The sequence below is a fragment of the Trichechus manatus genome, unplaced genomic scaffold, assembly GCF_000243295.1.
Source record: "Trichechus manatus latirostris isolate Lorelei unplaced genomic scaffold, TriManLat1.0 scaffold00051, whole genome shotgun sequence".
NCBI lineage: Eukaryota > Metazoa > Chordata > Mammalia > Sirenia > Trichechidae > Trichechus > Trichechus manatus.
The window spans coordinates 6,329,457-6,347,508 of NW_004443987.1; the positions used below are offsets into that span (position 1 = coordinate 6,329,457).

The 18,052-nt window shown below is 35.3% G+C and overlaps 1 protein-coding gene across 4 annotated transcripts in view; it reads right to left on the reverse strand.

Annotated features, from left to right (window-relative positions):
* The window catches only part of DIAPH2 (diaphanous related formin 2), a 1,008,160-nt gene that overhangs the window by 758,687 nt on the left and 231,421 nt on the right, over positions 1-18,052 (reverse strand). Inside the window, exon 1 of one of the 4 annotated variants that reach the window (XM_023732387.1) lies at positions 10,264-16,845. The exons of the other annotated variants lie outside the window; for them this stretch is intronic. Coding sequence (XP_023588155.1) covers positions 10,264-10,302 — 39 coding nt within the window. The 5' untranslated portion in view covers positions 10,303-16,845. Of the gene's footprint in view, positions 1-10,263; positions 16,846-18,052 lie in introns of those variants that run through there. 4 annotated transcript variants of the gene reach the window in all.

The window sequence follows — 18,052 nt, forward strand, 5'->3', positions numbered from 1 at the left end:
TGCACAGCCGATTGTTTTAACTGCTGTCAATAAATTGTACACCTATAAAAAGTTCAATTGGCAAAAGTTGTACTATAGATATATTTACTACAACAACAAAAAAGAAAGAGTAGCTGCTGAGGCTGATTACGTACAATCAAAAACCTCATGGGATTTGGTTTCTTCGTTTGGAGGTTTAGGGTCATGTTTTCATTGGGCATCCCAGTTAATTAGTCTGATAAGATGTTCAGTGCTTCTGCTCTACCTCCTAGTTCATTACATACTGCCTGAGGTCTTAAAAGCTTGCAAGAGGCCATCCAATGCACAACAATTGGACTCTATTCACCTGGACCAACAGAGGAAGAAGGAGAGTCAGCAATAGGACGTGGATATGGAATGTGTGGCTAATTGTCTCCATGAACAATTGCCTCTTTTGCCATGAGACCAGAACTATATGGTGCCTGGCTACCATTACTGAACATTTTGATCAAATATTTCATAGAAATAACCTGATCAAAATGCAGAATAGAATTTCAAATTCTCATGGACTCCAGACTTCCTGGAGATATGAAGGTTGGATGAACCCCTGAAACTGTTGCCCTGAGATGATCTTTAAATCTTAAACCAAAAATATCTCCTGAAGTCTTATTAAAAAGCAAACAACAGTTTAGCATAACTAGTAAAAAAATATCTGCCTTGAGAATTATGCTCTTTCAAGAACTATCTATATGGGATCAAATTGACAACAGCAACTCGAAAGATTAGATAGGAACCTTAGGGGGCAGTGAATTTTATGTTAATAGGGGAGGAACAATTCAGAAAACGACAGTGAGAATGGCTATACAACTCGAAGAATGTAATCAGTGTTACTAAATGGTACGTGTAGAAACTGTTGAATTAGTGTCTATGTTTTGCTGTGTATATTCTCAATAACAACAAAATAAAATTATATTAAAAAAACTACTAGTACAAGAAATTAAAATTTAGCTATAATCACATATCACTTTCTTACAATCCTTAACTGATATTCTTAAAGGATAAAAAGCCTCTAGTGATTCTCCCCTGTAGGCTTGTAAATAGAGTTTATTCCTGTCAAAAGACCTTTGTATTTGCCTTTTTCTCTGCTTGGAAGACTCTTAGCCCCGACCTGTCCATTGCCGGCTCCCCATCATTCAACTCTCAGCTCAACAGTCTCCTCCCTTGCACACTCCATATATTATCACAACACCATTTAAATTTCATTCATACTATTAGCTCTATCTAAATTACCTTGTTTAGTAATTTCCTTGTTTATCATGTCTCCCTCACAAAAACATTAGACAAGAATCTTGCCTGCCTTGTTCATTCCCATATTCCCATTATCTTAACACAGTGTCTACCACACAGTAAGCACTCAATACATATTTCTTAAATCAATGAATGAAGAAACAAATCGGTCAATGACTGGTGAGTTTCAACATGCTGAAACTTCTAAGCTCAGATTAAGTTTTACTTCAGAATATTAAATATATTCCGGGATGCTGAGAACAGAGCAGAAAAATAGAGCCGGTGTATGGGATATTGGGAACTGCTCAGACTTTGCCACCTGGGCTTGAATCATGGCCTCATCACTTACCTGGTAGGTAATCTGTAGGTAGACTATTTAACTAATTTCTATAAACCTGTTTGCTCATCCATGATACAGGGGGCAATAAACTCCTATCCCTCATGTTTGTTGTGACAATTAAATAAGACAATACATACAAAGTGCTTAAAATAGGCATTTAATATATGTTGTCTCGTAGACACAGATAAACTGCTCAACAAATTTAATTCCCTTCTTTTAACCCGCCATCTACAGGATTAGTTAATCAGGGCCTATGAAACAGTTTGCCAGTCTATTGCCTTGGGGATCACTCCTCCAAGTCTTAGAAACAAGTATAAATTATATAATTTAGGATAAACTGTGAGCAAGAGGAATGGAAGCAAACAATTTAATGGGACAAGACAAAATATATAATCTTATAGAATACCTTTTACCAAGCTTAGAATGACTTTGGGGTTTTAACATAAGTTCATATGTGAACATTATGAAAATGTAATAGAATGTTAAGGTTTGACTGACACTTGAAAATCAGTCTGTCTAATATTCTCATTACAGAAACAGAGAATCAAGGTGACTGCCCAAGTTCATATAATTAGTGAGGTTGCTAGACTAAACCCACAAATATTCTGGTCCTCGTGTCACTCCTTTTTCCACTATACTTCACTATTTCCCAATGTTTAATAAAAAAATTCAACAAGTATTTAATTCTGAAATCTCTATAATAAAATGTCAAAGTATCTTAAGCATAATCAATATGGTCCAACATAATAATATTGAAGAAATCACCTAAAAACAAAACAGTGCAATAGATTAAACTAATTCTCACTATATTTAATAGGGCTGTAATACAAGAATGGCTTCTTATTACCATCCTGTTCTGATACTGAACAAAGGAAACAACTAGATAATGGATGGATAATAATGGAAATTTTAATTAGCTGCTCTGTATGAGATTAATGAAAATTACCACTGTGCCCATTTGATCTTTAAAAAATAATGCAGACAGAGTTAGCAATTAGCGTACATCATGCTACTGCAAAGCTAGGTGAACAAAAAGCTTTCCTAATTTGAAGTCATTCTTTAATTTGAAAATCATTGGGATGGAGATAACTTGTCAGTGTGACTATGCTTGTATTACTCGAAGGCAGTACACAAAGAATCAAAAGGTACTTTGGGTCAGTTTAATAATCACACGTTTCCTCTACTCTGATACTCTGGTTAATAACAAAACCAGACAGGCAATATAAATTTTAAGTTTGCAGTGAACATACCACTTCTGATTTCAGATTGACATTCTGAACATGATCGGTCATACTTTAACGTAAATACAGATTTACTTATAATTAGAGGAAAGGCTCAATAGTTCTAAGCTGTAAAGGTTATCTTGCAGACACTGCATGGAACCATAAATTGTACACAGGTCTTTTGAGCTATAGACTGCACACAGATAGCAATTACTATCAGTGGTGCCATCTACAAATAGGAAGGATAATATAATTGTCATGAAAACGGTAATATCATTACTATTATTGACCATGATTTATAAACCCTAAGACAATCAGGTTTCTTTGGCTACTTTAATCAAGTGAGTTTCTTATCTATCACCGCAGTTCTCTGAAAACGCAATGCTATAGATTAACAAATTTGGAATTCTTTCTACACAGGTTCAGAGTGCTGTTCTTTGAGAAGCCCCCAGAACTTTAAAAGCATAAGAAATCAAAAAGTAATTTTCCCCATCATCAGTTCCTTGACTTCAAGTAGGAAAAGGAAACACAAAGTAAGTGCCCAACCCATGTCAAGCTACCTACTTACTCTGATAGTAGTATACTCAGTGGGCTGTGCAATTCCAAAACTGTTGCTAAATCTTTAGATGAGTTCTCTCCATTTATATAAGAAAAGTATCTCTTAAAGGGAGATTATTAGACTTAAGTAACTCATTTATCAAAAAACACAAAAGGTATTTTAAAATGAATTTATTACATTAAAACATTTCAAATTATTTCATATGCACTTTGCAGTGAAAATTCATATAATTGCATGAAGGAAATGTAGGGCAAAAGATACTACATGTTATCAATTCAAAGTCTTCAGGAAAAGACCTATGCAGACAATCATTATCATGAGATAATTTCATATACTGTCATTTCCCTTTGCAGGACACACTGTGTTAAATTAAGGCATTTTCAGAAGCTGAAAGTACTATGCAAAATAAGAGACTATATTCCAAATTCTAGGACAGAAAAAAAAATACTTTTATATAGTCATGTAGAACCATCATAATTCTGATTATACATGCCATTTGTCCCAAAAGGCATTGATTAACTGAACCTAAGTATGATTAAACAAAATGTTTAATCAAAGAAATGTATAAGGTTTCCTATGCTGAAATTGTTTATTGTGTACTTATTGAAGCTTCTAATATATTAAAATCAGATTAAGCATCTCACTCCCAAATTATAGAAAATAAGACCATCATAAAACAAATGCTTAAATCATTCTATCAGCATATGTACTCTTAGAAATGCTAAGTACACAAAGAAATTCTAAATACACATTTAAGTTCTATGACACTATTATTATTTCTTTTGTTGTGAAACGGATATTTACTTTATAGAATTTAGAGAAAATACTTAAAATAATTACTCAGTTAAATACACAATGTTTAAAAACTAACAGAAGCAAAAGGGTGATATTTTAAAGCAGAATGTTTATCCCAAAACACTGAACTTCATTATTATAAAACACAACTTCATTTTATCTGAAAGGCTAACCCAAAACCTCACGGCCATCAAGTTGATTCTGACTCATAGCGACCCTATAGGACAGAGCAGAACTGCCCCTATAGGGTTTCCAAGGCTATAATCTTTACCGAAGCCGACTGCCACATCTTTCTCCCACAGAGCAGCTGGTAGGCTCAAACCGCCGCTGACCCTTTGGTTAGCAGCTGAGCGCTTAACCATTGCACCAACAGGGCTCCTTAATGAAAGGCTAAACCACCATTAAATGGTTCATTAGTGAAAGCAAATTAAAACATTTAATGATATTTAGGGCCAGGGAGTTGTTTCATTCTGTTATACACAGGGTCACCATGAGTCAGAATCGACTTGACAGCACCTGAAAACAACAATGGTATTTAAAATTAGGCAATCTCTATAATAAGCAAGCTATCTGACAGGCTTCTGTTTCATATCAAACATAGTATGTGTGGTCTACTCATGCCTGGTAGAGGGTCAGCGAAAAAGAGGAAGACCCTCAACGAGATGGACTGATACAGTGGCTACAACAATGTGCTCAAACATAGCAAAGGTTGTGAGAATAGTGCAGCACTGGGCACTGTTTCGTTCCATTGTACACAGGGTCGCTATGAGTTGGAACCGACTCGACGACAATTAACAACAACTCTATGCTAAGAATATATCCATATTTGGCTTTTAAAACTAGCATTAAGCAATTATGGTAGATAATGTGCATATGAGTGAATGACACCAAGTAAATCTGTAATGCCTACTAGCATTTTTTATGAGCCCTTACCACCATCCACAGTTCTTGATAAGGGATAGCATCAGCATTATGTTTATCTTTTATCTGAAAGAGGCCCTTTAGATATATCAGATAATGAAATATAAATAGATGTTTACGTAGAAACCCAAGGGTTCTTAATCTGGGATACTAATTCAGTGGGGTTATTGACCATGGAAGAAGAAGAAAAATACATCTTTATTTTCAGTAATCTCTAAGTAAAATTTAGGATTTTGTTCAATTATGAATGGAGGTAACAGACCACAGTGGTATTAGCAGCGCCTGTGATTTGCTCTCCAATACAAATCACAATTATTTCCATATCCCACCAGACACACTACATTTGTGGCATATATCTCAGAATATCATTTATGCACATCACTTCTTCAAAATTACCAGTTATACAACCAACCACTTTATCCTGTAATTTAACACATATTGTAAATATTACTGTGCCTCATTTTTTTAAACTTTCTATTCTGAAATAATTATAAATATGCATGCAGTTGTAAGAAATAATGCAGAGAAATCCCTTGTTTCCCCCAGTGGTACCATCCTGCAAAACGATGTAACACTATCACAACCGAAACATTGACATTGACAAAATCTACCTATGTTATTCAGACTTCCTCAGACCTACTTGCACTTGTGTGTATTTAGTTCTATGTAATCTTATCACATGTGCAGATTCATGTATCTGCCATTACAATCAAGAAACAGAACAGTTCCATCAATACAAATACTCCTCTTTTTGCCCTTTCATAAACACCACTGGTAACCACTAACCTGTTCAGCACTTCTATAATTTCATCTTTTCAAGAATGTCATATAAATGAAATCACACAGTATTTTATCTGTTGGCATGGGCTTTTACCAAACCTTTATCATAACATGTTTCCTCTATTTTGTAATTATACTATATTTACTCCATCCACTGCCTCATGAAGGGAGAAAAAAAGCATGCTATCATTATAAATAAAGTCCAAATAACATCTTAAAATACTGGGTAGGACTTGATCAAGGATTATGCCCAATGGGAAAGGAACAATGAGTGGTACAGCCAGTTTCTTCAAGTGTACCACTGAAAGATGAGATCAATGGTGAAAATTTGATCAGAATTTGTTATGATGGGGCAAAGACTATGAAGTTATTTAATAACAACATTGTCTCTCTCTGCTTTACCATTTTATAGATCCAATTCCAAAAGTGACTTTAGACATTGTAGGAAAGCCAGTTTAATAATACTTTTGAAGGTTATTAATGTTTCCTACACCCTAGAAAGAAACTACATTTTAAGTAGGTAATGAAGGTATAAATTGTAAATGAAAACTCCTTCCACAAAACAAAAAAATTACTCCATTATTTTCAACCTCCTAACCTGCCAAAATATTTTATAAGTGCTATCACCCAAGATGAACAATCTGAATTTTATTCAATTCCTTGCCCACCTGCCGATGGGAGGCGCATCGATAGCACATCGATAGTAAAATGGAACAGGAAAACAAAGAAAAGTAAAAGATCTGTGAACAACTGGCATGTAAATAAATGGATGTGTGTCTTCGACACTGAATGGGAGTCATAAATTTAGATATAAACAATATCTTACATTTCTATACCACAAACATTTATCAATACTTTCCATGTTATACAATTTCATCTGAGTCCAACAATAGGGGAAGAGATTACTAAAACCTTTTTTCTTTTTTGCAATTTTTAAAATTGAGCCACAGAGAACTCATGATTCTGTGAGATTATATAAATAGCAAACAACTGGCAGAAGTAAGGCTAGAACAACTCAAACTCTAGAGTTCCATTATGTCTAGCTCTCTATGTAGCATGAAACCATCTTCAAGATAGCATGATTTGCTCTCAGTGGATGATTATAACAAAAAGGAAAAGTGGACGAAAGTTTCAAGAATATTCCTTGCTCGTAATGTTGTTAGGTGCCGCTGAGTCAGTTCCGACTCATAGAGACCCCATGCACAACAGAGCGAAACACTGCCCGATCCTGTGCCATTCTCACAATCATAGCTGTGCTTGAGCCCATTGTTGCAGCCACTTTGTCAATCTATCTCATTGACGGTCTTCCTCTTTTTCTCTGATCTTCTACTTTACCAAGCATGATATCTTTCTCTAGGGACTTGTCCCTCCTGATAACATATCGCAAGTACGTGAGACAGAATCTCGCCATCCTCACTTCTAAGGAGCATTCTGACTGTACTTCTTCCAAGACAGATTTGTTCGTTCTTCTGGCAGTCCATGGTATATTCAATATTCTTCGCCAACACTATAATTCAAAGGTATCAATTGTTCCTCCGTCTTCCATATTCATTGTCCAGCTTTTGCATGCATGAGATGACTGAAAATACCAGGTCTTGGTTCAGGCGCACCTTAGTCCTCAAGGTGGTATCTTTGCTTTTTAACACTTTGAAGAGGTCTTTTGCAGATTTGTCCAATGCAACAAGTTGTTTGATTTCTTACCCTTAATAGCTGTGTGACTATAGGAACTTAGTCACTGTTTTTTGCTTCCTGGACCCCAAATTCCTTATCTGCAAAATGGGAATAATATAGTTATCTACCCTCAGGGTGGTTGTAAAGAAGAAATAAGAATCCAGGTAAAATACTTAGCACGGTGCCTGGCATATAATAAGCACTCAGTTAACGCTTGCTATTATTATATCTTGTTTTATTGTTAATTTAATAAGCACTTCCTTTAAAAAATTGCCTAGTGAAAGAATTACTGGTGTTATGAAATTATTAGTTTCTCATTACCTAAATTATTCAGGCAGAAGAGAGATGTTCCTCTGTCAGGGACTTTCAGAAAGAATTCCTACTTTCAGATGGAGATTAGGCCATTGTTTTCAAACTGTATTCTGAGGGGCTATGTGGTTCCTTTAGCAGCTGCCTTGGGGGCTGAGGAGAGGATGTGTAAAACCAAAGGCTCATTGTGGGGAGGTACCAAGTCCTCTCCTACCCCTATAATGAGGGTGTTTACAGGCTTATCTGTTTTATATATTCATATTCCTTCCACAAATGATTTCCTTTGCATAAGATGTTAAATAAAATAAAGTTTTAAACCCACTAAGATAGATGATCTCAAAGGTCTTGCCCTTTTGAATCTATGATTCAGAGTACGGCAACATATGCATTCTAAAGCAAAAGCTTTTCTTTTTTAAAGTATAACATTTTAATTGGCCACCATAGTCTCTGAACACACATTGATTATCCAGGTTTTCACTTCCTTCAAAAACGAAAGAAAAGGAAACAAAAACACTACAGAGAAACAGGCACCTATGGTGTCCTTTTCATCTTAAAATATTTTCATTCAACATTTACTGGATTTCCATTAGGTTCCTGGAGCTGGGAGAACAGAGATAAACCAAGACATAACCCCTGCCATCAAAGAGGTTATATTTTTTGGGGTGGGAGTGAGGAAAAATAAGCAGACCAGTACTAAACAATGTTAAGTGCCAAAAAAGAAGTAGATACGGCGTGGTATGGGAGTGTGAAGGATACACCACTGAATTCTATTTAGAAGAAGGAGGTCAGGCAAGCTATAAAAGATGAGTACATATTCTCCCAAGGTAGATAGGAATATTTTAATCAATAGATACAATATACATCGAGGCATAATAAAACATGCCATGTTTGGGATTTGCTACTAGATCTACAAGCCTGGAGCTCAGAATGTACATGTGTATGGGGTAGGGCGTGTGTGTGTGCACATGCGTGTGTGTGTGCGCGTGCGGGCGTAGGGTGGTTTTAGGAAATAAGAGTAGGACTAGGTCTGCTAACTACTAACTAACCTATGGACTCATGTTTTTCACACTGGGATCTTCAAAAATATTCTAATTTGTCCAGGAGTTCTGTAAGATAATTTTAAATTCTGCACTTTCATTTCTAAGATGGCTGTTATAAAATTAATCTTATACTGGATCATCTGGATAACCACCTTATAACCAAGTACTGCCATGTAAACTCACATCCACATTTGCATTTAGCAAGGTTAGCAGCAAGCACTACATTCTCAGGTTAATGAAAACACAGATAACCTTAGTATGAAAACAATACATTGGTACTAAATAAAGACCAAATGACATTGCAGTATGCTGTACTAATCGAAATTTCACCGTAGATCCAATAAAGAAAACTCATGGTAGAATTGGGTCAACCTACACGTATTGTTGCCATGAATCAGAATCGACTCCTCGGCAACTGGTTTGGTGAGAGCATTCTAGGCACAGAAAACTCAAAAGTGCCTGCACTGTGGTGTATTCACATTGTGAATGGCAATTTGGGTTCAGCAAAACATCCTTCATCGCTTAAAATAATGTTGATTTAAATTTTATTGTTTTTTTTTTTTTTTTTTTTCATTTTTTTACTATGTATTTTGTTTTGTTTTGTTTTATAAGGTATGTAGGAGCTATTGGCATAGTTTATGTTTTATTTTGTGTTGGCACATAATTAAACAGTATAATAAAAATATTTTCAGTCAACACTGGGGTCTTTGAGAAAGCTTTTCCTTTAAAAGGGGTCTATATTTTGCTCAAATTTGTGAAACTGCCATAGATACTAGGAAGGCACTGAAAGGGTTTAGGTTATGGAATAAATAACAAACATTATTTATGTAGCTTTTCTCTGTTTTTTGTTCTGTTTTTGCTTTTTGTAGAACTATTCATTGCAGGCACACTGTCACTTTAATAAAGTCTCGTTTTAAATATTTACCTAACACTTTATGAGATCATTTCTAGTTTTTTTTTTTTTAAATGGCGTGTTCATTTCTAACCTGTTTCTTAAGTAGGTTTCCTTAGAGCATGACAAGAGAGAAGGAAAGAGAAGCGAGCAGAGAGAAAGGGACTTCCTACCACAAAGAAAGAAAAGCCGACAGCACAGCATATCCTTTAGACTCGGGGTCCCTGTGCTAAGAACTTCCTAGACCCAAGGTAAGATGGATGCCAAGACACACAGAGATCTCCAAGGAATGCCAGGCCCACAGATCTTGAAAGGAAACAAGGACCTTCTTCCAGAGCTGAGAGAGAGAGAAAGCCTTGCCCTAAAGCGGGCACCCTGAATTCAGACTACTGGCCTCCTAAACTGTAAGAGAATAAATTTCTGTTTGTTAAAGCCATACACCTGTGGTTATTTCTATTGTAGCAGCAGTAGATAACTAAGACAGTTACCTGTTGGTGAGTGGAGCTATCTGAGGTCAGGTAGAACATCTGTTCTTGAAGAATATAAACTGGTAAAATAAATTTTAACTGAAAATAAGGTTAATAATGCAGGAGGAGGGAGGAGGCTAACAAAAGCCTGGAAGGTTCTTGGAGAGTGTCATTTCCAAATACAATCTAACCAGTTGCCATGGAGTCGACGCCACTCATGGTGACCCCATGTGTGTCAGAGTAGAACTGTGCTCCACAGGATTTTAAATGATGGCTTGGACAAGGAGGTGTGTAGAAGCTGCTGGGGAGAGAATGAAAACAGTAGATATATTTGCAGTCTATTAAAAACACCAAGGGCGAATATGATGAGGAGCTAACATTAACACTGCTGTTAGAAATAAAAGACTAGTTTAGAGAGTGTTTTAGGACATAGACTTAATTCACCTTGGTAAGTAAACTGGAATGGGGATGGTGTGGCAGTTAGGATAGAGGAACTAAGATGCTTCCCAGGTTTTAGCAGCCCCTCTGAGGTAAGAGATTAAGTAGTGTTTTGGTTTTAACAGCTGAGGTATTGGTACAGTGGCAGAATTTTGGCCTTTCATGCAGGAGACCCAGGTTGGATTTCCAGCCAATGCACCTCTCATACACAGCTACCAGCCATCTGTCAGTGGAGACTTGCTTGTTGCTATGATGCTAAACATGTTTCGGCAGATCTTCTAGAGTAAGGTTGATAAAGAAGAAAGGCCTGGCGAGCTACTTCCAAAAATCATGCAATAAAAATCCTATGAATCACAAAGGTCTGATCTACAACCGATCAGGACCAGGTAACGTTTTGTTCCATTGTGCATGGGGTCATTGACACAGCTAACAACAATGGTTTTACAGACCAAGAAACTGAGGCTTAGAAAGCTTGAACAAGGTCACAATGCTAGTAAGAGGTAGAGCCTGAATTTGATCCCAGGTATGTCTGACTCCAGGGACTGCATGTGTAACCACTAGGCTACACTGCCTGTGTTACTAATAATAAATCTGTGTTCAAGATTCCCAAGGAGAATACAGAAAGTGAGAATAGAGGGCCAAGTAAGAAACCCTAAGCAGTGCTTATATTTAGAAGCAAACAGAAGAAGTACAAGATAGAATATCTTATAGATAGATAAGAATGAACAAGACGGAGATGGATTTTAATTTGTATATAGGCAACTGAAGCTAAATTTTCACTTTATGTGAAATGACCTCTAAAAAATTACTGCAACATTTTAAGTGACCACTTATTGAGAATAAAATCAGCTAGTCTATAAATATTCAGTTTAATTAAAGAAACTGACATCTTTGTAATAAAATAGTATTTTAGTAGGATATTCTTCTGGTTAGTGTTTAAAATAGGAATGATTTATTTAGGTTAGTATATGCAAACTCTAAGAATTCATGGAAGTTGATTTTTATTTATTTATTTGTTTCACTTCAATAAACTGATTTTACCTAACAAACCCAAACATTTGCTTTTATTTTCTATAAGAATGATAGATTTATAGTTATTCAAGCTTCTTTGTGTTAAATAATTCATCTATGCTCCATGAGAACCAATTTTAGTTCCCAAATAGTATACAATGAATATCACAAAATGCTGCTTACCCAAAGCCCTAGTCTAACTTGAAAGGACAACCTGACAAGAATACTAAGCTAGTACTTGAATATGTAGCCTTTATACGGTATTGATAAAAATACCAACAGTGTTAGGGCCCATAAATGATGTATATCATGTTATAGTTAGAGGTTATACCAATAGAAACAGAAGTGTAATATTACCCAATATGATGGTATTACTTTTATAGATTACTAACCATCTGTTTCTTCTGCTGGTAGCATTCTTACTTCTAAAGACCTAAGTTGTGAATTTTGAACATAAGAGAACACACATTTCTGGTTCCACAAAATAATTTTACAAACAACATTTCTTTATGGTCCACGTTCTATGAGTTATTATTTTAGCATGTCATTTATGTCTCGGAGAGAAAATTAATATAAGCTAACAATTCAAAATACACACACACATCTCTAAGTCTTCATTTCTTTCTTCTACCACCTAAAGTAGGATGCAGATGTTAAATACCATCAATAGTTAAGATAATCGGTAATGTCTTTATAAACATCCTCCCAAAATGAATGAGGCTTTCAACTTATCAAATATATTCAGTGAAGGTTTCGTACACCAAAGAATAAAAAATACAACTCGTGACTTTTTTAAATGCATGTTTACTCGACGTTAAACACAACAATTTACACGACTCAAATCTGACATCAGTCAGAGGACTCTGCAGCCATTACACACTCCTTTAAACAAAACAAGACAAAACAAAACCAGCCATCTGGAGCTCAGGCGATTAATGTACTATTCTGACATTTCCAACCTGTACAATTAAGGGCAAAACACTGTCAAAAGAAGAGGCTGCTATACTGATGTATACCTTTGGGGAAAACCTGAACATTCCTGAGGTTATTTCAAAAGTTTTCGCATGTTGCTGTCAAGCAGTAACACTGATATGCAAATCCACTTAGTCAATGAATATAATAAGAATTTCTAGGAGGAACAAGACATTATGCTAGGCATTGAGAGGAATGTGAACATGCATTAAAGTTCCTTGCCTGGCAAGAGCTGTTGTTCATGCAATATCAAAGATTTATTGCATCTCTAAAGTTTCTATAGTCACTATTTTAAATGCTATATAAAACCAACCAACACATTATAATTGCTTTACTCCCTTGATATAGTGGGGGGAACTGACTCTGGATTCAGGTAGATTTTATTTGGAATACACTTACTGAGTATACCATATTCCAGTCACAATACTACTCACTTTATATTTATTATCCCAGTCCTTATAAACAACCTTGCAAAGTAATAATTATCCCCATTTTACAAATGAGAAAACTGAAGGTCACAAAATTTAAGCATCTTATCTGAAGTCACACAGTAAGTAGTAGAGATTCAAACTCAGGACTATGTGAACCCCCTGATGCTGCCTGCAAGGTCCTGTGTAATCTTGCCCCCACTACCTCTACAGCCTCATCTGATTCCATGTCCAACACCTACTCACTACCCTCCAGGCACACTGGTCTATTATCTGGCACTCAAATACCCCAAGTCTATCCCACAATAGGGCCTTTACAAGTGTTCTTCCCTCCCCTTGGAAGGCTCTGTTCCTGAATATCTGCATGCTGTCTCCTTCCCATCATTCAAATATTGCCTCCTCCTTCACCATCCTATCTATGTAGTCCACCATAAAAGGACCATATTAAAAACAACAGCAACAAAAAATGTATCACTCTGTTTTAGTCTTTTGGGGGATCTTATTATAATTTGGTATTTTCCTTGTTTATTCATATATTGATTATCTGTCCTGCTTCATTAAGATGTAAGTTCCATGACAGCAGGGGCTTTATCTATTTTCTTAAGAGCTACAGTGCCAGCCCATGGCATAGTACATGGAACACAAGAGATACTCAAATAATATTTGTTGGACAGATGAATGAATGAATGAATGAGTGAATGGATGTGTACAAAACCTGTGCTTTTAACTCAGTTATTAAAATACACACACACGAACACAAAACTGGGCAAAAGTACATGAGTACAGGTAGATTTTTTATGAGATGCAAATAATCTTGGTAGAAAGAATTTGTGATGTGTTTCCCAGAAACACCGAATAGTATATCAAATGCACCCTCTGGCCTGCAATGGAAACAAACTTCTCAACTTGAGTCAGATCCTCTTACTACTAGGTAAATCTATACTCTCTGTCCATCGCAGAAACACATCTCTAGAGTCCTGACCTTACACAAACCTGTAGATGAACCCTCCTTCTTAATCACTTTGGATCCATAAATCATTTCATTTGTTCTGTCTGGTCCTTGGACCAGTTAACATCCCATATACATCATTTTAAAAGGATAGCTTTTACTAGAGTAGGTTGCAAACTAAAAAAATACCAGTCATACTGAGGAAGTAGTGTGCTGAAGAAGGAAAATCACTGGAGTAGAAATTATGGCACTTAGGTTTTAAACCTTGCTCAGTTACCAGTTTGCTGTATTCATTAGACCACACACACACAATGTGAGATACCCTGGTATTACTAGAGTTTTAGAAAATCCCAGGGTTCAGAGGGAGGCTCCTTTCTTCCAAATGTTATTCCTTTATTGAAGCACAAAAATCTGCATGGAGTAGGGGAAAGCATTTTCATCAGAAATATCACATACATTAGTAAATTTATAAATGTAGATTTCAAAACTAATTTATGACAAGTCAAACAAAATGGAAGGTGCTGTTATCACTAAATATGGCCAAAAAAAGTTTAAAACTGATTTTGCAACACTACTGACATTCCAAAGATTTCAAAAAGGGAGTTCTTGCTGAAATTATTAAAAAAAAAAAAATCCTACAAATCTATTATCAAAGTAGCTTAGTACCTGAAAGAAAAAATAAACCAAAAACTAAAAAGCAAAATCCTGTCCAAGAAAATAATCAATGATACGACTTTACATGAAGCACAAACTCTTGGTGATCAAAATATAATCAATCTAAAATATCTGCACACAGTATAGCCTCTACACCAGAAAAGTGAAATTTGAGAATAAAAAGAGTGGTGATACGCTTTAAGTTTTTAGAAAAATGTAGTGCACGTGCAAACTACTATTATTTTTACCTAAGGTATTAATTATTTCCAAGAACCTTGTAGCTCCTATGGTGTATTAGTTATCTTGGAAGCAGATGACCTTCATGCATTGCTTTTATTTCTTATCTGAACCAGCAGATTAATTCAATCAGTAAACATTTACTAATCATCTACTGTGTCCTAGACACTGGGTATACAAAGATATCTAAGACACAGCCTCTGCCCTCAAGTAGCCTCAAAGTCAGGTTAAAGAGGTTGAGAATAGCTGTTTTTTTGCCAGGAGATTTTTCTATAAAAATTTCTAAATAAGGTTCAGGAATTATTTAAATTTGTTACCTAACTCTTACACTCATCCTAAAGATACCCATTTTTTTTTTTTACCATAACACTCTTTCTAGATTAGAAAAAGCAGATCTATAGACAGAACATTGCCAAATTAAGGGAAAAAAATTGATTCAAGCAATGAGGTTAAATTATTTTTCACTCCACTATTTCATTGCTCCTTTCTTAAAATATCACAAATTAGGAAATCAAGATAATTTTATATTATTTTTAGACTCACCATGATAACTCAAGGTGTTTTCTTTACAATAATTGATTTCCCTTTTTTATTTTTATATATGATAAATATGAAAGATATATGTAAACTGTATAAGTTATAAAGCACAAAATAATTTTCCTGAAGTCCAGTATCAAGTTTTTGCTACATTTGGAGAAAACCTGTAATCACTCTATACTTTGTATAAGTAGACAATAAATGCTTTAAATAATAAACTGGGAAAAGTTTGAGAGTATAAAAATTAATTTCTACCATTCAAATTTTAGATTGACTTAAATATTTGGTATCTAATATTGAAACTATTTTGGAAGAATATAAAATGTATTAGAAAAAATATTTCATTAATCCCTCTGACATCCCTATAAGGTGAGACATATTATCCCCGTTTTACAGATTGGTCAAGTTCCTTAATCAAATTTGCCCATGACACACATTGACAAATGGAGCCGGGAACAGAACCTAGGGCATCTGACTTCTAAGTCCAGTTTTCTAGCTGTCAGGCTTTTCTCTCATACCTTTGGCACTTTTCATTGTCCTAGCATGAAGAACAGGATTGCTTATTCTCCAAAGGACTGGCTCAGTTGTCAAGGCCACAAAGTTACAGAATTTACAAAAAAATTAATTGCTTTAGTATGGGTGTTTAACACAGTAGTGCAATATCACAGCGTAATACCCCAGCACAAACAATCCAAGCATAGACAAATACACCATAGACTGTCTGCCTTCGGAAAAAGTAAGCACAAGATTCACATATATATACATATATGTATACATATATATACAGTTAAAGAAACTAAAAAGCCCTGCCCATGTGGTGATACTGGTATTCCTTTACAATGCTAGTAGTAATATGTGGCTTCATATTACGTTTTTCGAAAGGCCTCTGGTAAAAAGAACCAAGAGCCTCAAAAAGTATGCGTTCTCTTTAACCTAGTAATGCTACTTCTAGGAATCTATCATAGGAAGCAATCTCAATAACAGACATACCTTTATGCTCTGTTTGTGATATCATTTTTATAATAGGGAAATTGGTAAACACTTAAGAAATCCAATGGTAGGGAAATAGAGGTAAACTACGGTACCTACTTAAAATGGAACATTATGCAGACATTAAAAATTTTTAATAATATGGAAATACTTCTTTGAGTCAATGATATCTTGAGCTGAGATACAAAACTGTATGTACAGTATGATTTCATCTCTGTAAAAATATTTCTATCGCCTAAAGAGAACTCTATGACAATGTTAATGATAATTTCCCTGAGCAATAGGATTTGAGATGTTTATTTTCCTCATTTAAACTTGCTATGCTCCAAGTAATGTAGACTGCTTCAAACATAGAAAGATAAGGGTACAATTCATGGTAACCACAAAGAAAGTTAACAAACACACTCATAAAAATAAAGAGGAAAAACTTGAAGTCTCAGCAAAAACAAAACCTACAAAAACGAAAGAAATGAAAAAAAAATCCACAAACAAAAGTAACTCAGCACAAGAGAGTAAGAAGAACAAAGAAAATGCCAACACCACAAAAAAAGCACTACAAAATGACAGCAACAAACTCACATCAATAATTACACTGAATGTAAATGGACTCAATGCACCCATAAAGAGACGGAGAGTGACAGAATGGATAAGAAAACAGGATCCATCAATATGCTGTCTACAACATACACACCTGAGAAACAAAGATGTGAATTTATTAGAGTCAAAGTTTGGAAAAAAATATATCAAGCTAACAACTACCAAAAAAGAGCAGGACTGGCAATACTAATCTCAGATTAAATAGACTTTAAAACAAAATCCATCATAAAAAACAAAGAAGGACACTATATAATGACAAAGGGGACGATCCATCATGAAGACATAACCATAATAAACATCTACGCACCCAATGATAGGGCTCCAAAATACATAAAACAAACTCTGGCAACACTGAAAACAGAAATTGACAGTTCCACAATAATAGTATGAGACATCAACACACCACTTTCAGTAAAGGACAGAACAACTAAGAAGAAACTCAGCAAAGATACTGAAGACCTAAAGGGCACAATCAGCCAACTTGACCTCACAGACATATATACAACACTCCATCCAACCACTGCAAACTACACATTCTTTTCCAATGCACATCGAACGTTCTACATAATAGACCACATCTTAGGCCACAGAGCAATCCTCAACAAGATCCAAAATGTTGAGATAATTCGAAGTATCTTCTCTAACCACAATGCCATCGAGGAAGAAATTAACAAAAGAAAGAGCAAGGGAAAAAAATCAATTAAATGGAAACTGAGTAATACCCTGCTTACACATCATTGGGTAACAGAAGAAATAAGAGATGGAATCACAAAATTCCAAGACTCGAATGGAATGAAAACACATCATACCAAAACCTTTGGGACACAGCTAAGGCAGTCCTCAGAGGATAATTTATAGCAATAGATGCACATATCAAAAAAAGAAGAAAGGGACAAAACCAAAACATTAACAACAGAACTCCAACAAATAGGAAGAGAACAGCAAAGAAAGCCCATAGCCACCGGAAGAAAGGAAATAGTAAAGATCAGAGCAGAAA